Consider the following 22852-nt stretch of genomic DNA (forward strand, 5'->3'; position numbering starts at 1 on the left):
AAATCTGGAGATCGGTAGATATGGGGGCTATATCAAAATATTGACCGATACTCACCATTTGCGGCACAACTTTTTAAGGTCCTAGAATACCTATAGATTTCCGATTTGAGGCAAATTCGGTAAAAATTACAGATTCTAGAAGACCAAGAAGTAAAATCCGGAGATCGGTCTATATGGTGGCTATATAAAAACATGGACCGGTACTCACCATTTTCGGCACACGTCTTTAGGGTCCTAGAGTACCTCTAGATTTCAAATTTCAGGTAAATTGGATTAAAACTACGGATTCTAGAAGCCCAAGTAGTAAAATCGGGAGATCGGTCTTTATGGGGGCTATATCAAACCGTGGACCGATACACCCCATTTTCTGCATACCTCTTTATGGTCCCAGAATACCTCTAGATTTCCAATTTCAGGCATATCGGATAGAAAACACACTTTCTAGACGCCCAAGAAGCAAAATCGGGAAATCGGTTCATATGGGGGCTATACCATAACATGGACCGACAGGCACCGTTTTCGGTATACTTTTTATGGTCCTAAAATACCTCTAGATTTCCAATTTCAATTTGGATAAAAACTACAGTTTTTATAAGCCCAAGACCCCAAATAGCCCATATTCGAACTTGTCCTGCCTGTAAACAAAAGACGAATCTGTGCCAAACTTCAGGATGATGGCGCCATTATTGAAGGCTGTAGCGTGATTACAACAGACAGACATACGGACATGCTTATATCGTCTTAGAATTTCCACCTGATCAAGAATATATATACTTCATATAGTCGGAAATCGATATTTTCATGTTTTATAAACGGAATGACAAACTTATTATACCCCCGTCACCATTCTATGGTGGTGGGTATAAAAAGGCTAAAAATTAAAATTTGCTTCCTAGAAGCAAGTTCACAAATTTAAAAGAGAATTGTGTCTTAAAAGTATCCTTACTTGTATTCTCCGCTTCTTTGGCTCGGAATCAATACCAAAATTTTTAAATTAAATACTATATCTTTGGAACCGGGCATGCTTTTTTTCAGTGTACCAACTGTGGCAACCGTGTTTGCAAAACATGTGGTTTGAGCAAGACGGTGCCACATGCCATATAGCACGTGTATCAATGTAGTTCTTGAGGTGCGGGTTCTGTCAATATTTTATTTCACGTTCGGCACCGGCAATGTTCATGCCTATACGGACAAGCCCTCTGAAGCATTTATTCGTGAAATAGCGACCGTAATGCTAATCCCCATATTCTGTATTACAACAGTCATGAAGGATATACAAATGAAAAAAATACTTACATTGAAACAAGGACCTCTCAGTTCTCGCAGATCTATTGATCTGAATAAATCACACAGGACTAAATCTTCCACAGAGGGACATACACCAGTGGGAGGTTCGAATATTAAACCCAATACATCGAGAATCTGTAAAAAATACATTAAATATTAGTTATTTCATAAGGACATAGAATAAAGTCAAAAGAAGATAAAACTTTATACACTGAAATAAATATTGTCGTGAGGTCAAAGATTTCATGTCTTTAAAGTACGAATACAAATTTTGCTTAGCATAGAAGACGCATTTCTCTAAAATAAAGTTATTTTCCTTGTCCAAAAGTCGATAAACTTTTCAATGAAGTCGTATTGTCCTTATAATTAAGTGATTTGACTTAAAAATGGGTATCTTAACATGAAAGAAAAAATTTATAGGCTAAGGTCAACTTGACTTTAATAATTCAGAAAAATTCTTTAAATTTAATGAAATTGTCTTTAAATTTGTTATCTTTTTGCATCTTGACTACAAAGCAAAAAATCGTTCAAATATAGGACATGTTTTTCAAAACTTTATTTTAAAGAAGTTTTTTACTTCAAACATACCATAATTTCTACTGGAAGTCGAGTCTAAATTTGGAAAATAAAGTTGCCGTTAACTCGTTTTTAAAGGACTTTGATAGCATATGAAGAAAAAAAGCAGAGAAAGCGAAAAATTAAAATTTGCTTTCTAGAAGCAAGTACACAAAACCTAAATTTAAAAGAGAATTGTGTCTTAAAAGCGTCCTTACTTGTATTCTCCGCTTCTTTGGCTCGGAATCAATACCAAATTTTTTAAAGTAAAGACAAAATCTTTGGAACCGAGTGTGCTTTTTTTTCAGTGTACATTTCAAAGAAAAATGACTACATATAACTGAAAAAAACATTAGCAGACGGCTTAATTTAACATTTTCCAGGTCTGACCGTAAACTAAAGCTTTGCTTCACACAAAATGCAAGACATTCACACAAGTGGTGTTTAATTGACTCCTTTTCCTTCGATTCATAATAAATGAAATAAATGAAATTTACATTTGCGTTGCGTAAAATGTCTTAAATACATATTATATTTATATTAAAAACTAAGTCGGCCTATAGGTCGACTATATTATGACCTGCACAAATTTGTAGATCTACATTTTCGATACCATCTCAAATCCTACAACATCTTAATCAATTTGGATAAAAGTTTTAGACTTCAGTATATTCTAGACTTAAAATTTATATTGTCTATTGTCCTAGGACCGAGCACAGTATTTATAAAACAAGTGAGTAAAGCAGAAAGTCGGGCGGGGCCGACTATATTATACCCTAAACCAGGGCTGTGGAGTCGGAGCCGGAGTCGGAGTCTGAAGATTTTGCAGGAGTCGGAGCCGGAGTAGTAGAAATTTTGCTCGACTCCGGCGAAACAAAATTTGAAAAATTCCTATATTTGTAACTAAAGAAATATGTGACAAATTAGATAGATTAGGGGTTTTAATCGAAAAACGAAATACTGGATTTCATGCTAGTCAAAGTGTATTTATATGGATGAAATTTCACGGTGATATAAAAAGTAGGTTTTACTAGAATGTGAACTGAATTGATCAATTGTATTGTCCATTTTTAACATATTAAAATATCGGTTTTTAAACCTATATGTTCTCTTGACAAAGATAAAATTTTAAGGCAATATAGCAGTAGAACTTAAGGTTCTGAATTTTTGGCAGGCATGTCGAGTTCGAAGATAACGGACAATTTTGTGATATAGCACCTACATATAAACCCATCTTCCGATTTGTTTTAAGAAATTTTTCCCAGTCTAAAATTTTCATTTGTCAGAAATTTTGAATTTAGAGAATTTTGAGATCGATAAATAAATACGGAAATTTCCGGTCGGCCCAGATTTTGTGTATGGAGATAATTACTTGAGAAATATCCATATACACCCGATGTCCTTGGAGGCTGTAATTTTAAATTAAACCTCTGCCAACGAGCCATCTGAGCCGGTCTTTTGGGAGAAAGTTTGTTTATCAAAGCCACTCGAAATTCTTTACATTAAATTAATGGCTTCTAATGTCCATAGACCATTTATAAATCGATGTTTCACCATTTTACTTCTATAGAAACAATATTCGTAGCTGTCCAGCTATTCCTGTCATTCCTGTTGTATGGTAGTGGTTATTTAAAATTCCGCCCGTCCTAATTTTTGGCAGTTTATGTTTGTTTTCTATATCCGACACATTAACATCTAAACTTTCTATCTGATTAGCCCGATATTTTGATTTTTGTGTATTTTTATTTTTTATATTGAATTGTTTTTTAAATTTTTTGTTTTTATAAATACATATTCTGAATATTGTTGTTATCCATATTTTGACGTGGTCTCTATATAGTCTTCCCAGCAAAAAAATTTGGAAGTTCTTCCAAAGACTCAATTTTAAAACCACTTCCAGAAGATGCACTCCCAATGATGTTCTTTATTTTAACTACCCAGGAAGTTATTTTAATTCAATTTTTTATAACTTGTTTTTTCATACTTTAATGGGTAATTTTAACTTAAAAAAATGCTAAATCCAATCTGAAAAATATTGTGAATTTTTGAAAATATTTGAGGTCAAACGAATCCATTAAAAATTTAAAAAAATATAAAAATTATTTATTTGACAAAATATCACAGAATTTTTTAATTTACATCCAAAACATTGAATTCGGATCACACCTATAAAAGTGATGCAAATTCTGTGCAACGACTGTTGAAATGGAGGACTTCCGTCCTATTACTTTTTTGGCGACGCTTTTTTTTTGCTGGGTTGTGTCGTACTTTTAATTTATTGGCCTGACAGTAAAATGTAGAGTTCTTTATATCCCTAAAATGTTTTAAATTTTGATACGTTGAGTCGTATCAAAATTTAAAATTAGAGTTCTTTTGGACATATAAAAATATATGGAAAAATAGAATACTTATATCGGTATATTTTTGGAACACTACACCTTAAAATTACAATTGGAATACTGTTAAAATGATATTTAAGTACACCTACCGGAGTCGACTCCGGAGTCGAGGCTAATAAGAAATGCTGGAGTCGGAGCCGGAGTCGAGCAAAATTGACTCGACTCCACAGCCCTGCCCTAAATCACCCCTACTGAATTAGTAATAAAGCCGAATTTCTGAAAATAGGATAATAGATTTATGTAAGAGCTACATATAAGTCTAAATACAATCAGCTCATACATGTACATTTGAAATTTGAGCAACATTGGTTAATAAATAATAGTATTATGGCCAAATTTGGGAAAATCGATCGATGCATATATATGGGAGCTATAGCTAAATCTGAACCGATTTCGATGTTTTTTTGCACATATAGTAAGTACTATAGAAAATTAGATTTGGCCAACTGTGAGTCAGATCGGTTGATAAATAAGGGACTTGTGACCAAATTTGGGAAAATCGGGCGATATATATAAATGGGAGCTATATCTAATTCTGAACCGATTTCGATGAAATTTGGCACACTTAAAGGGTGGTCTATTGGATTACTTTGTGGCAAATTTGACGCCGATCGCTTAGTAAATGAACGCAATCTGACCCCATTTATCGAAATCGGGCGATACATATATATGGGAGCTATATCTAAATTTGATCGGATTTTTTCCAAATTCAATAGCGTTCGTCCTCGTAACAAAAAACGCCTCATACCAAATTTTATCAAAATAGGTTAATAATGCGACCTGAATCCTGCGAACAACAAATACATGGACGGACGGACGGACACCAAGCGCTAGATCGACTTAGGAGGTGATGCTGAGTCGATCGGTATTTATTTTATGGGGTCTAAAGTCAATAATTCTTGTAGGCACATTTTTTGGCAGATCAAAGCAGATCAAACCACTATGTGGTTTAGGGTATAAAAATGGGAAATATTTAAATCTAAAGCCATTTTGATGCAAATTCGCAAATGTGCAATTATGATTTATTGGTCGATAGTTATTTATTAAAAATGTGGGAAAATTTTAAAATTTCCAAGTTTTTATAAATACCGTGGTTGACCCGAGTTGATTATTTTGTGAAGGAATACAAGTGATCTTATATTAATCGTATCATCAAATGATACCCCAAATACCAAGGATCTATATCGTGAAATAGGGTCATAACGCCTCAATCCGTATACATATATTACTACACCATTATAGACACAATTAAGTTTACGTTTGCTTGCCGCGTCACAATCAGCAAACAATTCGCATCCGTATAACAAAGAGGGCGTGACATATGTCTTAGTCAATCTTTGTGCAAACCATAGTGATCTCAACTTAGCATATGCCTGACCTGCCACAATATTAATATGATCCTGTGCAAGATATATCTGAATATCGTCAGCATACATATGAATCTTGCTATTGAGTAAAATCATTAATATATACCGAGAAGAGAAGTGGCCCTAGCGTCGAACCCTGTGGAACACCTCGTGACATGTGGAATGTGTCTGATATTCCATTTCCCGTATAAACCGTCTGTACCCTTCCAGCAAGATAACATACGATGCTAAAAGACGTGCCGCGCTTCAAGAGAAATTAAAAATGTATCTCAATTTGAGACATAGAAGGTCGTGATCCACTGTGTCAAATGCATTTGAGTGATCAAGTTATACGAGCATTGATACTAGAGGTGTGCATGTGAGTAATATTTTACTCACGCTTACGCACACTCACGACGGAGAAATCTTATTCACGCACACTCACGCACGATATTTTTTAGTAGGACTCACGCTCACGAAAGGAAACTTTGTACTCACGCACGAAAATCTTTTAAATGTCGTGACTCACGAAAAATATCGTGACTCACAAAAAATATCGTGACTCACAAATAATTTTATGAGTAATTTACCTATAGAACCTGACTGAAAATATGAGTATGATTAAAATCGAGAGCGTTATAAAACTTTTAACACTTAGGATGTCACTAAAATTGAATTGAACTCGTAAGCATTTTATGTTCGTAATCGGGATTATTTTCGTGAGCGTGTTTTTCCGAAATTCGTTACTCACGCACTCTCACGAAGATATTATTTTCGTCGTTCACGCTCACGCACGACGTTTGTTTGGTTAATCACGCTTACGCACTCTCACGCCGTTGCCATCAGCGTGACTCACGACAATTTCGTGTCACGTGCACACCCCTAATAGATACCTTCCCACTATCTTGTTCCTTTCTCAAATCCTCGCAGACATCAGCCAAAGCAGTCACATAACTATGACCCGAGCGAAATCCAGATTGGCTGACGACTAAAAGATCATTAAAAGACATATATTCTGTCATTTGTCTCTGTACAATTTTCTCAAAAACCTTGGATAAAAAAGGCAATAAAGAAATGGGCCGAAATTCGGAATTTCCCTTCGGAATTGGGATTACCTTAGCATGTCGCCAAACTCTAGGAAAGTAACTTGATGTTAAAATGGAATTAAAAATATACGTCACATATGGTAATATTGCAGAAAGTAGAATTTTAATAAACCTCGGATCAATATTGTCGTATCCTATCGAGTTTGATTTCACCTCACAGAAGGAGCGAAACACATCATTCTCCGTCACACAACTAAATTCAAAATCAGTATCTCCTTCCAATTCCTGGGGTAAATTCCTACCGAAATCGTGGAAATCAGTATCTACTTGGGGTGCCGTAAATCCTATAATTGCTAATTCAGAATGTTAGCATCTTGATTGCATATCCTCTTAGTAGAATTCACGACTCCAATCGCTTTTATAGTCCTCCATGTATTTTTCGTTCCTACTGCTGTGTGAAATATATCATTATAATAAGCAATCTTGGCTCTTTTAATCACGGAATTAGCATGTCTCCTAGCCGCTCTAAACTCGTCCTTCATATATATGGGTGCAATATCTAAACCGATTTCAACCAAATTTGCACGACACTATCAATTGCACTTCTTATGCAAAATTAAAAGCAACTTAGACTAAAACTCTGGCTTCTGGGGCCATATAGTAAATTAATATTGGGCGAAAGATATCTATGGGGGCTATATCTAAAATTAAGCCGATTTCTCCCAAATTCAATAGGGTTCTATTCTGACCCAAAACACCTACTTGTACCAAATTTGAAGTTGATTGACTAAAATTGCGACCTAGGATCCCATATAACGAATCCCGATCCCATATAACGAATGGATAAAAATAGAAGGAACGAAACTTTACGAAGCTGTGTTTATGGTCAAACCTAAGACAAATGTAAATTTTGGTTCCGATCGGACCACTCCTTCACGTACCATAAAAGGGTGAGATAATGCAAATAGCAAAATGTCCGTCATTTGGGAACGGTTATAGATGACTCTTTGAAATTTTGTATGGCTAGAGCGAATTGGTTTGGTTTTTGGTTTGGTATAGTGGAAGCCCGATATTTCAGGCCCACTTAGACTATTCAGTCCATTGTGATATCACAGTGGTGAACTTCTCTCTTATCCCTGAGTGCTGCCCGATTCTATGTTAAGCTCAAGGGACCTCCTTTTTATAGCCGAGTTCGGACGGCGTTCCACATCGCAGTGAAACCACTTAGAGAAGCTTTTGAAATACTTCAGAAATGTCACCAGCATTACTTAGGTGGGATAATCAACCGCTGAAAAACTTTTTGGTGTTTGGTCAAAGCCGGCATGCTAACCATTGCACCACGGTAGCTTCTACAATTAGTCCCCACGGCTATAGGTTTTAGTTTATCAACTTTTAATTATACCCTGCGTCACACTGTGGAACAGTGTCCCCAGAATGGAACGAAATAGACACATGGAGTCTTTGGTAATATTGCTCAGGATCGATCCCTGACTCGATATAGCCATGTCCATCTGTCCGTCCGTCTGTCTGTCTGTGAACACATTTTTGTAATCAAAGGTCACAGTTTTAGTCCAATAGATTTCAAATTTGGCACAAGCTTCTGTTTTGGGTCAGAATAGAACCCAATTAATTTTGAAAGAAATCGGTTCAGATTTAGATATAGTTCCCATATATATCTTTCGCCCGATATGGACTTATTTGGCTCCAGAAGCCAGAGTTTTACCCTAATTTGGTTGAAATTTTGCACTATGAGTACAATTAGTAGTGTAGTTAAGTGTGCTGAATTTTATTGAAATCGGTTCAGATTTAGATATAGCTTCCATATATATCTTTCGCCCGATTTTCCGTCATATGACCACAGAGGTCAAAGTTGTAGTCCGATTTACGTGAAATTTTGCACAGGGAATATAATTAAAATACTAAGAATGCATGTCAAATTTGGTTGAAATCAGTTCAGATTTCTATATAGCTTCCATATATATGTTTTTTTCGATTTGGGCAAAACTGGCCAAAATACCCACATTTTCCTTATAAAATCGCCATTGCTAAGTCGAAAACTTGTAAAAGTGACTCAATTTTTCCTTTATGTCTAATACATATCTATCGACCGATAAATCATAAATACACTTTTGCGAAGTTGCCTCAAAATTGGTTCAGATTAAAATGTTTCCCATACTAACTTAGTGTGGCATTAGCCGACTTAAATTTTAAGTCTAGAGATTACAAATTTTGTTCAGATGGAGTCAAATTTAAATGTATGTATTTGGCACCAACACCTTTATATATAGCACTTAACACATTTGACGGATTTGATATGGTATCGAAAATGTGGACTTACAAAGTGGTGCAAGGTATAATATAGTCGGCCCCGCCCGACTTTAGACCTTCCTTACTTGTTATACCCTCCATCATAGGATGGGGGTATATTAACTTTGTCATTCCGTTTGTAACACATCGAAATATTGCTCTAAGACCCCATAAAGTATATATATATATTCTGGGTCGTGGTGAAATTCTGAGTCGATCTAAGCATGTCCGTCCGTCCGTCCGTCCGTCTGTTGAAATCACGCTAACTTCCGAACGAAACAAGCTATCGACTTGAAACTTGGCACAAGTAGTTGTTATCGATGTAGGTCGGATGGTATTGAAAATGGGCCATATCGGTCCACTTTTACGTATAGCCCCCATATAAAGGGACCCTCAGATTTGGCTTGTGGAGCCTCTAATAGAAGCATATTTCATCCGATCCGGCTGAAATTTGGTACATGGTGTTGGTATATGGTCTCTAATAATCACGCAAAAATTGGTCAACATCGGTCCATAATTATATATAGCCCCCATATAAACCGATCCCCAGATTTGGCTTGCGGAGCCTCAAAAAGAAGCAAATTGCATCCGATCCGGCAGAAATTTGGTACATAGTATTGGTATATGGTCTCTAACAACCATGCAAAAATTGGTCCACATCGGTTCATAATTATATATAGCCCCCATATAAACCGATCCCCAGATTTGGCTTGCGAAGTCTCGAAGAGAAGCAAATTTCATCCAATCCGGTTGTAATTTGGAACATGGTGTTAGTATATGATCCTTAACAACCGTGCCAGAATTGGTCCATATCGGTCCATAATTATATATAGCCCCCATATAAAACATTCTCCAGATTTGACCTCCGGAGCCTCTTGGAGGAGCAAAATTCATCCGATCCGGTTCAAATTAGGCACGTGTTGTTAGTATATGGTCGCTAACAACCATACCAAAATTGGTCCAATCACACAAAAATTGGTCCATATCGGTTCATAATCATGGTTGCCACTAGAGCCAAAAATAATCTACCAAAATTTTATTTCTATAGAAAATTTTGTCAAAATTTTATTTCTATAGAAAATTTTGTCAAAATTTTATTTCTATAGAAAATTTTGTCAAAATTTTATTTCTAGAGAAAATTTTGTTCAAATTTTATTCGGTTCATAATAAAATTTTAATCATTGTCAAAATTTTATTTCTATAGAAAATTTTGTCAAAATTTTATTTCTATAGAAAATTTTGTTCAAATTTTATTCGGTTCATAATCATGGTTGCCACTAGAGCCAAAAATAATCTACCAAGATTTTATTTCTATAGAAAATTTTGTCAAAAGTTTATTTCTATAGAAAAATTTGTTAAAATTTTATTTCTGAAAAATTTTTGTCAAAATTTTCTTTCTATAGAAAATTTTGTCAAAATTTTTATTTCTATAGAAAATTTTGTGAAAATGTTATTTCTATAGAAAATTTTGTTGAAATTTTATTTCTGTAGAAAATTTTGTCAACATTTTATGTCTACTTTGTCAAACTGAATTATATACGTATTGGATCGATCTTTTTTGATTTAATATATACCACGTATGGACTTACATACAATTTAGAAGATGGTGTTAGGAGGTTTTAAGATACCTTGCCATCGGCAAGCGTTACCGCAACTTAAGTAATTCGATTGTGGATGGCAGTGTTTAGATGAAGTTTCTACGCAATCCATGATGGAGGGTACATAAGCTTCGGCCTGGCCGAACTTACGGCCGTATATACTTGTTTTTACTAACATTGTGCTTCCATCAAGGGCATTAGCCGATTTAAATTTTAAGCCAACAAATCCTGTAGAAGCCTAAAAAATTTTGGAAATATGAACCTTTTTATATATAGAACCCAACAAACTGGAAGAATAGGAGATGGTATCGAAAATGATGATCCACAAAGTAGTGCAGGGTAAAAATAGTCGGTGCCGCACGACTTTCCCTACTGGTTTTTTAGAATTTTGACTAGTTTAGTTAAATAAATTTGTTTTATATTTGTTGTTAGCTTTCTTGGTTTCTATTTGTTGTTAGAATTTAATGCCAAAAAAATTGCTAATTTGGAAAAAGTAACGTTATTTTTGCAAAAGTTTGTAACACGGGTGAACATTTAATTTTTTTTCCTCTTTGCACATAACACAAACTCTGAATTTCATTTCTTCTATCTATCCTCTGTAATTTACAATCATATAATACGACAATTAAAAATATATTCAGATTTAGTTTTATTTTATCTCAAATTTACTATTCAATTATCGTGTTGTTCAATTTGGTTATCGGTTATTTGTCATTTGCATCTATCTATATTAACATAGCTAAAGTTACCTAAACCAAAATGAGGCATTAAAATATGTTCGACACTTACCTGTGGATATTGTTCCATTTCCATTTCTAAAACTCTCATGGACGGTTTTGGTGTTGTCATCTCTTGGCCCATACACATCTCGTACAGTAAATGGCCAAAACAAATGATATCAACATTTTCGATGTCTGTCGTTGAACGTGACCACATAACAGCATTTATGCGCGATGATAGTCCAAGTAAACCATTCTCTAGGCCAGATAATCTATAGGGAGGGGAAAACGATACGAAAAGAGTAAATAAATGCAATGACATCAAGAGGAAACGGAAACACAGATCAGGATGTGTATAAATTTATATGAATGTGGGGGATTGTATGTTAACTGTTCGGTAACTGAATTAACTACCGGATGAAAGCAGTTTCGACTTTTTGGTTTGCCTACAAAACTGTCAAGCAAGGACAGACAATCAGACTACGAGTATTGTATCCTCAATTAGTGCAATTATAAATGTTCGTATATCTACCTTAGCATTGTGGTTTCTTCTTTTATTACAACGAAATTCCGACCATTGTGACTCTTAATTATTTCATACTTTGAACAATGCAAACTAAATAGCAACATCCGCTGATTCATGTGACATATGTCTGAGATTATAATTAAATGAATTTTTCGTAGATCTACGTAAAAGAGTATTAGAGTGAATCGGTGTAACAGTGTGACATGAGTTATCACATTAAAAGGAAAGCGTCTGGTTTTTACTCCAATTTTAAATCGTATTTCAAAATTGCGCCGGCGAAGATTTTCAATAAAATACACTGAGAAAGTAGGACTTAAGGTGCTTCGATTATACTAGTTTACACTGAAAATGTACATTTGATGAGAGGTGACTTTTCTTATGTATTTTGATCTGCTGAATTCGAAAAAAATGTTTAAAAGTTTTTATGGAACAGTTTTTGAGATTTTTTTTTGTTTTTCGCTCTTTTTTCACTAAACAAATTATATGTCGAGCTAGAAATGTCCTTTTGGTACTTAAATGAAAGGTATATAACGGGATATGTCAAAAACGGTTCCATAAAAAATTTTTTAAATTTTTTTTCGAATCGAGCAGATCAGAATACACAAGAAAAGTCACATCTCATCAAATGTACATGAAAACAAGTATATACGGCCGTAAGTTCGGCCAGGCCGAAGCTTATGTACCCTCCATCATGGATTGCGTAGAAACTTCTTCTAAACACTACCATCCAGAATCGAATTACTTAAGTTGCGGTAACGCTTGCCGATGACAAGGTATCTTAAAACCTCCTAACACCATCTTCTAAATTGTATGTAAGTCCATACGTGGTATATATTAAATCAAAAAAGATCGATCCAATACGTTATAATTCAGTTTGACAAAGTAGACATAAAATGTTGACAAAATTTTCTACAGAAATAAAATTTTAACAAAATTTTCTATAGAATAAAAATTTTGACAAAATTTGCTATAGAAAGAAAATTTTGACAAAAATTTCTACGGAAATAAAATTTTAACAAAATTTTCTATAGAAATAAACTTTTGACAAAATTTTCTATAAAATTAAAATCTTGGTAAATTATTTTTGGCTCGAGTGGCAACCATGATTATGAACCGAATAAAATTTGAACAAAATTTTCTATAGAAATAAAATTTTGACAATGATGAAAATTTTAATAAAATTTTAACAAAATTTTATCTAGAAATAAAATTTTGACAAAATTTTCTATAGAAATAAAATTTTGGTAGATTATTTTTGGCTCTAGTGGCAACCATGATTATGAACCGATATGGACCAATTTTTGTGTGATTGGACCAATTTTGGTATGGTTGTTAGAGACCATATACTAACACCACGTTCCTAATATGAACCGGATCGGATGAATTTTGCTCCTCCAAGAGGCTCCGGAGGTCAAATCTGGAGTACGTTTTATATGGGGGCTATATATAATTATGGACCGATATGGACCAATTCTGGCACGGTTGTTAAAGATCATATACTAACACCATGTTCCAAATTACAACCGGATTGGATGAAATTTGCTTCTCTTGGAGACTTCGCAAGCCAAATCTGGGGATCGGTTTGAATGGGGGCTATACATAATTATGAACCGATGTGGACCAATTTTTGCATGGTTGTTAGAGACCATATACCAATATCATGTACCAAATTTCATATACCAACATCATGTACCAAATTTCAGCCGGATCGGATGAAATTTGCTTCTCTTTGAGGCTCCGCAAGCCAAATCTGGGGATCGGTTTATATGGGGGCTATATATAATTATGGACCGGTATGGACAAATTTTTGCATGGTTGTTAGAGACCATATACCAACATCATGTACCAAATTTCAGCTAGATCGGATGAAATTTTCTTCTCTTTGAGGCTCCGCAAGCCAAATCTGGGGATCGGTTTATATGGGGGCTATATATAATTATGGACCGATGTGGACCCATTTTTGCATGGTTGTTAGAGGCTATATACCAACACCATGTACCAAATTTCAGCCGGATCGGATGAAATTTGCTTCTCTTTTAGGCTATGCAAGCCAAATCTGGGGATCGGTTTATATGGGGGCTATATATAATTATGGACCGATGTGGACCAATTTTTGCATGGTTGTTAGAGAGCATATACCAACACCATATACCAAATTTCAGCCGGATCGGATGAAATATGCTTCTGTTAGAAGCTCCACAAGCCAAATCTGAGGGTCCCTTTATATGGGGGCTATACGTAAAAGTAGACCGATATGGCCCATTTTCAATACCATCCGACCTACATCGATAACAACTACTTGTGCCAAGTTTCAAGTCGATAGCTTGTTTCGTTCGGAAGTTAGCGTGATTTCAACAGACGGACGGACGGACGGACATGCTTAGATCGACTCAGAATTTCACCACGACCCAGAATATATATACTTTATGGGGTCTTAGAGCAATATTTCGATGTGTTACAAACGGAATGACAAAGTTAATATACCCCCATCCTATGATGGAGGGTATAAAAAAATATTTATTTTCTAAACTAATGTTATTATTCATGTATTCATAAAAAAATTCATGTCACTCGTATTTAAATTAGGCACAGAAAAAAGTAGCATCACAATTTTTAGATTAATATTTTAATTGCATTTATAAAAATTTGATTAAAATTTTAAGTGATTCAATTAATTTTTTAATTAATCAAAACAATCAATTTTACTAATTACTATTTTAATTTTTGATGATTTTGGTGATTGATACTATTACTTCTATGATTGAAGATATTTTAATTGTAAATTAACATAATTGGATGAATTAATTTCGTGATTGAAAAATATATGAATTTCTGTGTGTAGCAATTGAGAATCAAGTCGACTTTAAGTTAGGTTTGGTTTATTGGTAGCCCCATATTTCAGAAAACCAACCCAGAAAAAAAGTTGGAAGTACTTCTAAAGGCACAACTTTAAAAGCACTTCGAAACATGTCCTCCCAAAGATATTCTTTACTTTAACTATTGAGGAATTTTTCATATTTTTGGCGGATAATTAATTTTTTTTTTCAAATAGATTAAAAACGGAGCAAGAATTAATAAAATGGTACAAATTAGTAAAATTTTGTGGGAAATTATATTTCATGTTAGTCTGATAATGAAACAGGCAATTGACGTCCAAATGCATTATATCTAATTATACAATTATTTTTCGAGCTTTATGGACAGATATAGATTAAGGAACATGGTTAATAGAGCCATTGAAAAGAAAAAATGGCAAATTCAATCCATAAAAATTGAGAATTTTTGAAAATATCTAATTATACAATTATTCTTCGAGCTTTATGGACAGATATAGGTTAAGGAACATGGTTAATAGAGCCATTGAAAAGAAAACGCCAGATACCAATCTATACACGCCTGGACTGTACATGTTTCGGTTCGGGCGAATGAACCTTTCCACAGCCTTTAGTATAGATCTGGCTGGGAGAGATAACTCAATTTTGGGCCCAGTCGAATTAGGTGAATTCTAACAAATTAGCTTTCTAAAAATAAAATTTCGTGTTGTTGCATTACTATGTAACAAAACGAAATAAAAATAAGATTAAGGGACTTGTAAGTTATATGAAAAGATGATGTACAGTGGGAGAAAAGATGATTCAATTTGTAAGAGGAAATTTCCCAAATGTTTTCTCCATAAGGAGTTAGCATAAAGGGCCCAAAATTGAGTTATCTCTCCCAGCCAGATCTATACTAAAGGCTGTGTAAAGGTTCATTCGCCCGAACCGAAACATGTACAGTCCAGGCGTGTATAGATTGGTATCTGGCGTTTTCTTTTCAATGGCTCTATTAACCATGTTCCTTAATCTATATCTGTTTCCAGTAAAATTCTCTCCTGTTCTGATCGCATCACTGTTCCTGCCTTCCAAGTTGTTCCTGCTAACCTATATCATCTGTCAGCAAATTGTTCCTGCCTCTACCGTTCTATTTATATCTTCAATTTACTGCTTCCTGATTTACTGTTTCCTGATTGTTGTCTCACCAATTCCTATAATCTGATGGATTCGAATGTTCCTGTCTCCAGCTTACATTTTTGTTCCCGTTTGTGACAATCCCGTTATTATGCCAACGTACACCAGTTTTTTTTTCTTCTCAACTTCCTTGTTTCTGGTCGTAATTGTCACATTTTAAAGAAGTTGAGTCTATCTATTTTGTTCATTTTATCCAGTTTTTTAATCCTTACTTAATTTTTTTTTCTGGTCCGCATTTTTTGTTTAACGTTAAAGTAATTATACACTTATTGTACTAATGAATTTATCTTCAAGCTGGCTTACCATAGCTGAATAAATAAATAAATAAAGCTCGAAGAATAATTGTATAATTAGATAAAGGGTGATTTGTTAAGAGCTTGATAACTTTTTTTTAAAAAAAAACGCATAAAATTTGCAAAATCTCATCGGTTCTTTATTTGAAACGTTAGATTGGTCCATGACATTTACTTTTTGAAGATAATTTCATTTAAATGTTGACCGCGGCTGCGTCTTAGGTGGTCCATTCGGAAAGTCCAATTTTGGGCAACTTTTTCGAGCATTTCGGCCGGAATAGCCCGAATTTCTTCGGAAATGTTGTCTTCCAAAGCTGGAATAGTTGCTGGCTTATTTCTGTAGACTTTAGACTTGACGTAGCCCCACAAAAAATAGTCTAAAGGCGTCAAATCGCATGATCTTGGTGGCCAACTTACCGGTCCATTTCTTGAGATGAATTGTTCTCCGAAGTTTTCCCTCAAAATGGCCATAGAATCGCGAGCTGTGTGGCATGTAGCGCCATCTTGTTGAAACCACATGTCAACCAAGTTCAGTTCTTCCATTTTTGGCAACAAAAAGTTTGTTAGCATCGAACGATAGCGATCGCCATTCACCGTAACGTTGCGTCCAACAGCATCTTTGAAAAAATACGGTCCAATGATTCCACCAGCGTACAAACCACACCAAACAGTGCATTTTTCGGGATGCATGGGCAGTTCTTGAACGGCTTCTGGTTGCTCTTCACTCCAAATGCGGCAATTTTGCTTATTTACGTAGCCATTCAACCAGAAATGAGCCTCATCGTTGAACAAAATTTGTCGATAAAAAAGCGGATTTTCTGCCACTGATTTTGGTAATAAAATTCAATGATTTGCAAGCGTTGCTCGTTAGTAAGTCTATTCATGATGAAATGTCAAAGCATACTGAGCATCTTTCTCTTTGACACCATGTCTGAAATTCCACGTGATCTGTCAAATACTAATGCATGAAAATCCTAACCTCAAAAGAATCACCCTTTATAATGCATTTGGACGTCAATTGCCTGTTTCGGTATCAGGCTAACATGAAATATAATTTTTGAAAATATTTGAGGTCAAACGTCTCAAACAAACGTTAGAATGCATTAAAAAATTAAAAAAATTTAATTCACATCTAAAACACTGAACTCCATTCACACTTTAACAAGTGATGCAACGTCAATACATGTTACAGAACTATTTCAAAAAAGCGATTTGGAACCACTGTGAGAAACTTTAATTACTGAGAAGAGATAAAAATTTTAGTGTTTATGCCCGAAACTGCGACTGAATTCAAAATGGGGATGCCAACCACGATGGCTTTGCAGAACACCCTAATGTAACCATTTTCATTTAGATGTACTAATGTAAAACTCTACGTACATATATTTGGTTGAGTACTACATTCTTTTTATCTTAACTTCATTACATTACACTTGCTTGCTGGGATTTTTCGCCATGCTCTGTTTACCAAGCTTTGGTGCTTAATGGGCCCACAGAGCCAGCGAATCCACAAACCAGTATGTGGAACAAATTATGTGACAGTGACTATGTAAGACACACATGAATTAATGACATTTTACTGCGAAACAAAAAAAAAAAACGCAGATTGCAGTAAAACGTTTTCGGTTCCACATGAAAGTTTTTGCTGCACGACTACAGAATGTTGTCGAAAAGTTCCAAGGACAATTTCAAATGGTGCTATTGTATTTAAGTTTTAATTAAAATGATGATTTAACATGATATAGCGTAAAAGAGGGCAAAAAAAGAAGAATATGTGTAATGGAGGAATAAGTTTAAGTACAACGTAGGGCAATTTGGATCCTTTGGACAATTTGACCCTTGCTTGATATGAGGGAGCAGAACACGTTATATCTGAATGATTTAATACCATCCGAGGTTTAAAAAACTTAATACGTTGCCTCACTCGTTCGTGACATAGAAAAATCTTTGGACAGCTTATAGAAGAACTATTGGACAACGTCCATTGAGAAAAATTTCGAAGTGCCATTAAATATGTATTTTTCTGGAAATTGATTGTAATTGACTGTAACATGTAACGGATATGTTTGTCAATCACGAAATTAATTGATCCAAATAATTTTTTAATCGAAATGTCTTAAATCACGAAAATGATAGTAGGTTAGGTTATGTTAGGTGGCAGCCCGATGTATCAGGCTCACTTAGACTATTCAGTCCACTGTGATATCACAGTAGTGAACTTCTGTGATACCGCAGTGGTAGTATCAATCACAGTTTTAATTGGGCATAAAAAAATACTTCATTCAAAAATTAATTGATTTCATTAACAAATTTCAATTGATGTTGCCGGCTAAACTCACTTTATTTTTTAATTAAAAACATAAATATTTTCAATTATTTTCTTAGCCGACTTAGTGTTTTTATTTTGATTAAAAATTGATTGTTTCAAATAAATTTTTAATTAAAGATTAAAAAAAAATGTTCCATCACTTTTTTTAACTGACCTAGTCTTCTAAGTTTGATTAAAAAGTTCATTGAATCAATTAATTATTTAATTAAAAATTTAAAAATTTTCAATCATTGACTTAATGAATTTAATGTTTCTATCTTGATTAAAAAGTTAATTGCATTAATTAATTTATTAAGTGAAAAATTGGTTTAACATCAATCAACTTTTTAATTGGAAATTTTTTGGTGATATTTTTCTTCTGTGTAAAATTTCAAATGAATTTGATAAAACGTACCCTTCTCACAAGACAATCGGATCGAACGATACGATTTCAGAAGTTAAAAGTTCAAATTTTTAACATTACACCGACAAAAATATTGACCTAATATGCAAGATTATGCAACCAAATGTTAGCAATTTATACAATAACATATTAAGGAAAATTTTCTGTATTATAAAGATAAATAATTAAAAGAATGTACATAATCTTAGCTTTAAAAATTTACTTCTATAAATTTAGGACACGAATCTTTGAAATTTACGTCCCTTCCAGAGATGGTCCGAGTAGTAATATTTTGGGTTTTCTACTGTCAAAAATTTAAAAACGTCATATACCTGTATAAAACGTAAAAAACCTAGTAAATGTAAAAAACACTCACTTAGATTTGATTTCAAACTATTTTTTCTTTGATATCCTATACCGAAAAAAAGTGAACTGTTTGATCGGAAGAATGAACTACCTCGCACGAAAATTGAAAGCGTTGTTAAAACCAGGAAATTTTAATGCCCTGTTGTACTTTTTAACTGCAGTTCACGAAATAACATCATCTCATAGAAGAAAAAATGAACTAAAAGTAAAGAAGAAAATCATTGGCGCCAAATCATGACCATTTTAACCATACAGTAGTACATTCTTACTATTTTTGGGAATCGTACGAAAATCTTCTTTTGCTTTAGTTCATATTGAACTTAGCAATATGAACTTAGTTTAGTTTAGTTCATAACAATTTTGAGACATACTTAAAAAAGTAAGATTTCATTAAGCTGTGGAAAGTTTCGATAAAAATAATAAAATTTAACTACAAGCAAATAAATTTTTTTCCAGTAAAAATAAGTTAAATTTAGCGTTAGTTTAACTACGGAAATTTTTTTCTGTGTAAGACATATTGAAGAATTTTTGATTATAATAATTTTTATTCAAAAGTAATTTGCAAAATTTCCCAGAGAAACTGGTATATGGCTAACTTCTGACTGCAATGCATTTTCAAATTATTGTAACTGTGAAAATTGCCGTGGCAAAAGTCGGATTTTCAAAGCCTACAACAGTAGGCATACAAAAAAGTATGAAATAAATGGTTCTAAAAACAGTATACTATACAAATTTCACTAATATCAAAAACTAAGTATTTTACGGAGGTTTAAGACGTTTTTGACGTATGGTAAAATACGTCGTAAACGTATGTGAAATACTTTACAGTTTACGATAGACCATTTCTGGCCACGTCGTTAAAGCCGTAGTCTTTGAAGTAAGGCAAATGTTCTTAAAGTAAAACAAGTATATACGGCCGTAAGTTCGGCGAGGCAGAAGCTATAGAAATAAAATTTTGACAAAATTTTCTATGGAAATAAAGTTTTGACAAAATTTTCTAAAGAAATAAAATTTTGACAAAATTTTCTATAGAAATAAAGTTTTGACAAAATTTTCTATGGAAATAAAATTTTAACAAAATTTTCTATAGAAATAAGATGTTGACAAAATTTTCTATAGAAATAAAATCTTGGTAGATTATTTTTGGCTCGAGTGGCAACCATGATTATGAACCGATAGGGACCAATTTTTGTGTGATTGGGGATCGGCTATATATAACTATTGACCTATATGGACCAATTTTGGTATGGTAGTTAGCGGCCATATACTAACACCTCGTTCCAAATTTGAACCGGATCGGATGAAATTTGCTTCTCTAAGAGGCTCCGCAAGCCAAATCTGGGGATCGGTATATATGGGGGCTATACATAATTATGAACCGATGTGGACCAATTCTGGCACGGTTGTTAGAGGCCATATACTAACACCATGTTCCAAATTTCAACCGGATCGGATGAAATTTGCTTCTCTAAGAGGCTCTGCAAGCCAAATCTGGGGATCGGTTTATATGGGGGCTATACATAATTATGAACCGATGTGGACCAATTCTGGCACGGTTGTTAGATGCCATATACCAACACCATGTACCAAACTTCAGCCGGATCGGATGAAATTTGCTTCTCTTAGAGGCTCCGCAAGCTAAATCTGAGGGTCCGTTTATATGGGGGCTATACGAAAAATTGGACTGATATGGCCCATTTGTAATACCATCCGACCTACATCAATAACAACTACTTGTGCCAAGTTTGAAGTCGATAGTTTGTTTCGTTCGGCTGTTAGCGTGATTTCAACAGACAGACGGACGGACGGACATAGTTAGATCGACTCAGAATTTCACCACGACCCAGAATATATATACTTTGTGAGGTATTAGAGCAATATTTCGATGTATTACAAACGGAATGACAAAGTTAATATACCCCCCATCCTATGGTGGAGGGTATAAAAAACATTATTGGTTTAAAGAATTAATCTTTAAATTAAATGGGATACTGAATCTTTAGATTAAAGATAAAAAATCAAATATAGGCTGAAACTTATTATGAGGGTTTTGGATCTTTAGTTTAACGTTTTTTTTTTAACAAAGAAAATATGGTGTACTTTGAAGTATCTGATATAACGTGGATTTTTAAAATTAATTTTTATTTATACATAAATAGCTTTGTTAATGAGCTTAAATAAAAGAAGCTGAATTTGTGGAATCGGAATCAATACCAAAATCCTTAAGGGAAGGTAAAAATCGTTGGATCCACGTATTTTTGTTTGAATATAGATTTTAAATTTATTGGGAAATTTGTTGGGAAGCTCTTCTTAAGGCACATCGTTAAAAGAAATTCCAAAAATGTTTAACTTCACAGGAGTTCTCTTACTTCAATTTTTTATAACTCGTTGTTTTTCATATTTTGAATAAAAATAATAAAATGGTACAAGTTATTCAAATTTTGTCGAGGAAAATGCGAATTTTTGAAAATATTTGAGGTCAAATGTTTCGGACAAGCGTTAGAATGCATTAAAAATCATAAAAAATATAAAAAATTATTATATGGCAAAATATAACAAAATTGTTTAACTCACATCGAAAACTTTGAATTCGGATCAACACCTTAAGAAGTGATGCAAATTCAGTGCAATGGCTGTTGAGATCCGTTCTATGACAAGCCCATGGTAAATTCATCGTTTCTGCGCCAATTTTACACAATTTCTGGATCCATAAAGAACATATTCACAACTTTCTTGCTATAAAGCTATATTCAAATAAACACTATTTGTGGATCATCTAGATCTAAATTTACAAAATTCAGGTAGATCGGATAAAAAATGCAATGTCTTTTAGACAAGAAGTTAAATAGGGAGCTCATTCTATATGGTGGATATATCAAAACATGGACCTAAATATGTCTAGATTTCCAATTTCAGGCAAATTGGATAAAAATTGCGATGCCAAGGAGCCCAAAACGTCAAATTAGGACATAGGTCTATTTGGGGTTTATACCAAATCATGGATCCATTCACACCATATTCGGTACACCTATTCGGTAGATCTTTAATTTCAGGCAAATCAAATAATCAAATAGAGACTACAGCACAGAAAAAAAATTTCACAAAAATTGTTCCAATTAAAGTCTTAATTGAGTTTTAAAAAATACCCAAATACAAATTTAATTATTTTTTTTTTTAATTGAAAGAAAAATCAACCACAAAAATGAATATTATCGATTAATTTTTTATTGACTATCAATTGATACTATAATTTATGTGATTGAAGACATTTCAATTAAAAAATTAATTGGATCAATTAATTTCGTGATTGAATCAGAATTTTTGTGTGTGTAGAAGGCCATTAAATCCAATCGGGAGAGCGGCCTATATGGGACCTATATCAAAACGTGGACCGATTCACACCATATTCCGCACACCTATTTATGGTTAGAAAAATACCTCCAGATTTCCAATTTCGTGCAAATCAGATAAAAATTGCTGTATATAGAAGATCAAATACTAAAATCGGGAGATTTGTTAATATGGGGGCTATTTCAAAACCTGAATCAATGTAGCCCATCTTTGGACTTGACTTGTATGCAGATAAATAACGAATCTGTGCTTAATTTCAGAACGAATAACGAATCTGTGCTTAATTTCCACTATTAAAGGCTGTAGCCGCCGTTGGGTCGTCTTAGAATATTACCCTGATC

General features: G+C 33.9%; 1 protein-coding gene across 3 annotated transcripts in view; it reads right to left on the reverse strand.

Moving 5' to 3' along the window:
- The window catches only part of Slob (Slowpoke binding protein), a 277336-nt gene that overhangs the window by 34542 nt on the left and 219942 nt on the right, over positions 1-22852 (reverse strand). For all 3 annotated transcript variants that reach the window (XM_075296155.1, XM_075296154.1, XM_075296153.1), the window contains 2 exons: positions 11328-11529; positions 1297-1422 (listed from right to left, as the gene is read on the reverse strand). In XM_075296155.1, the coding sequence (XP_075152270.1) occupies positions 1297-1422; positions 11328-11529 (328 nt within the window). The remainder of the gene's footprint in view (positions 1-1296; positions 1423-11327; positions 11530-22852) is intronic.

Source organism: Haematobia irritans, chromosome 2 (genome assembly GCF_050003625.1).
Source record: "Haematobia irritans isolate KBUSLIRL chromosome 2, ASM5000362v1, whole genome shotgun sequence".
Classification (NCBI taxonomy): Eukaryota; Metazoa; Arthropoda; class Insecta; order Diptera; family Muscidae; genus Haematobia; species Haematobia irritans.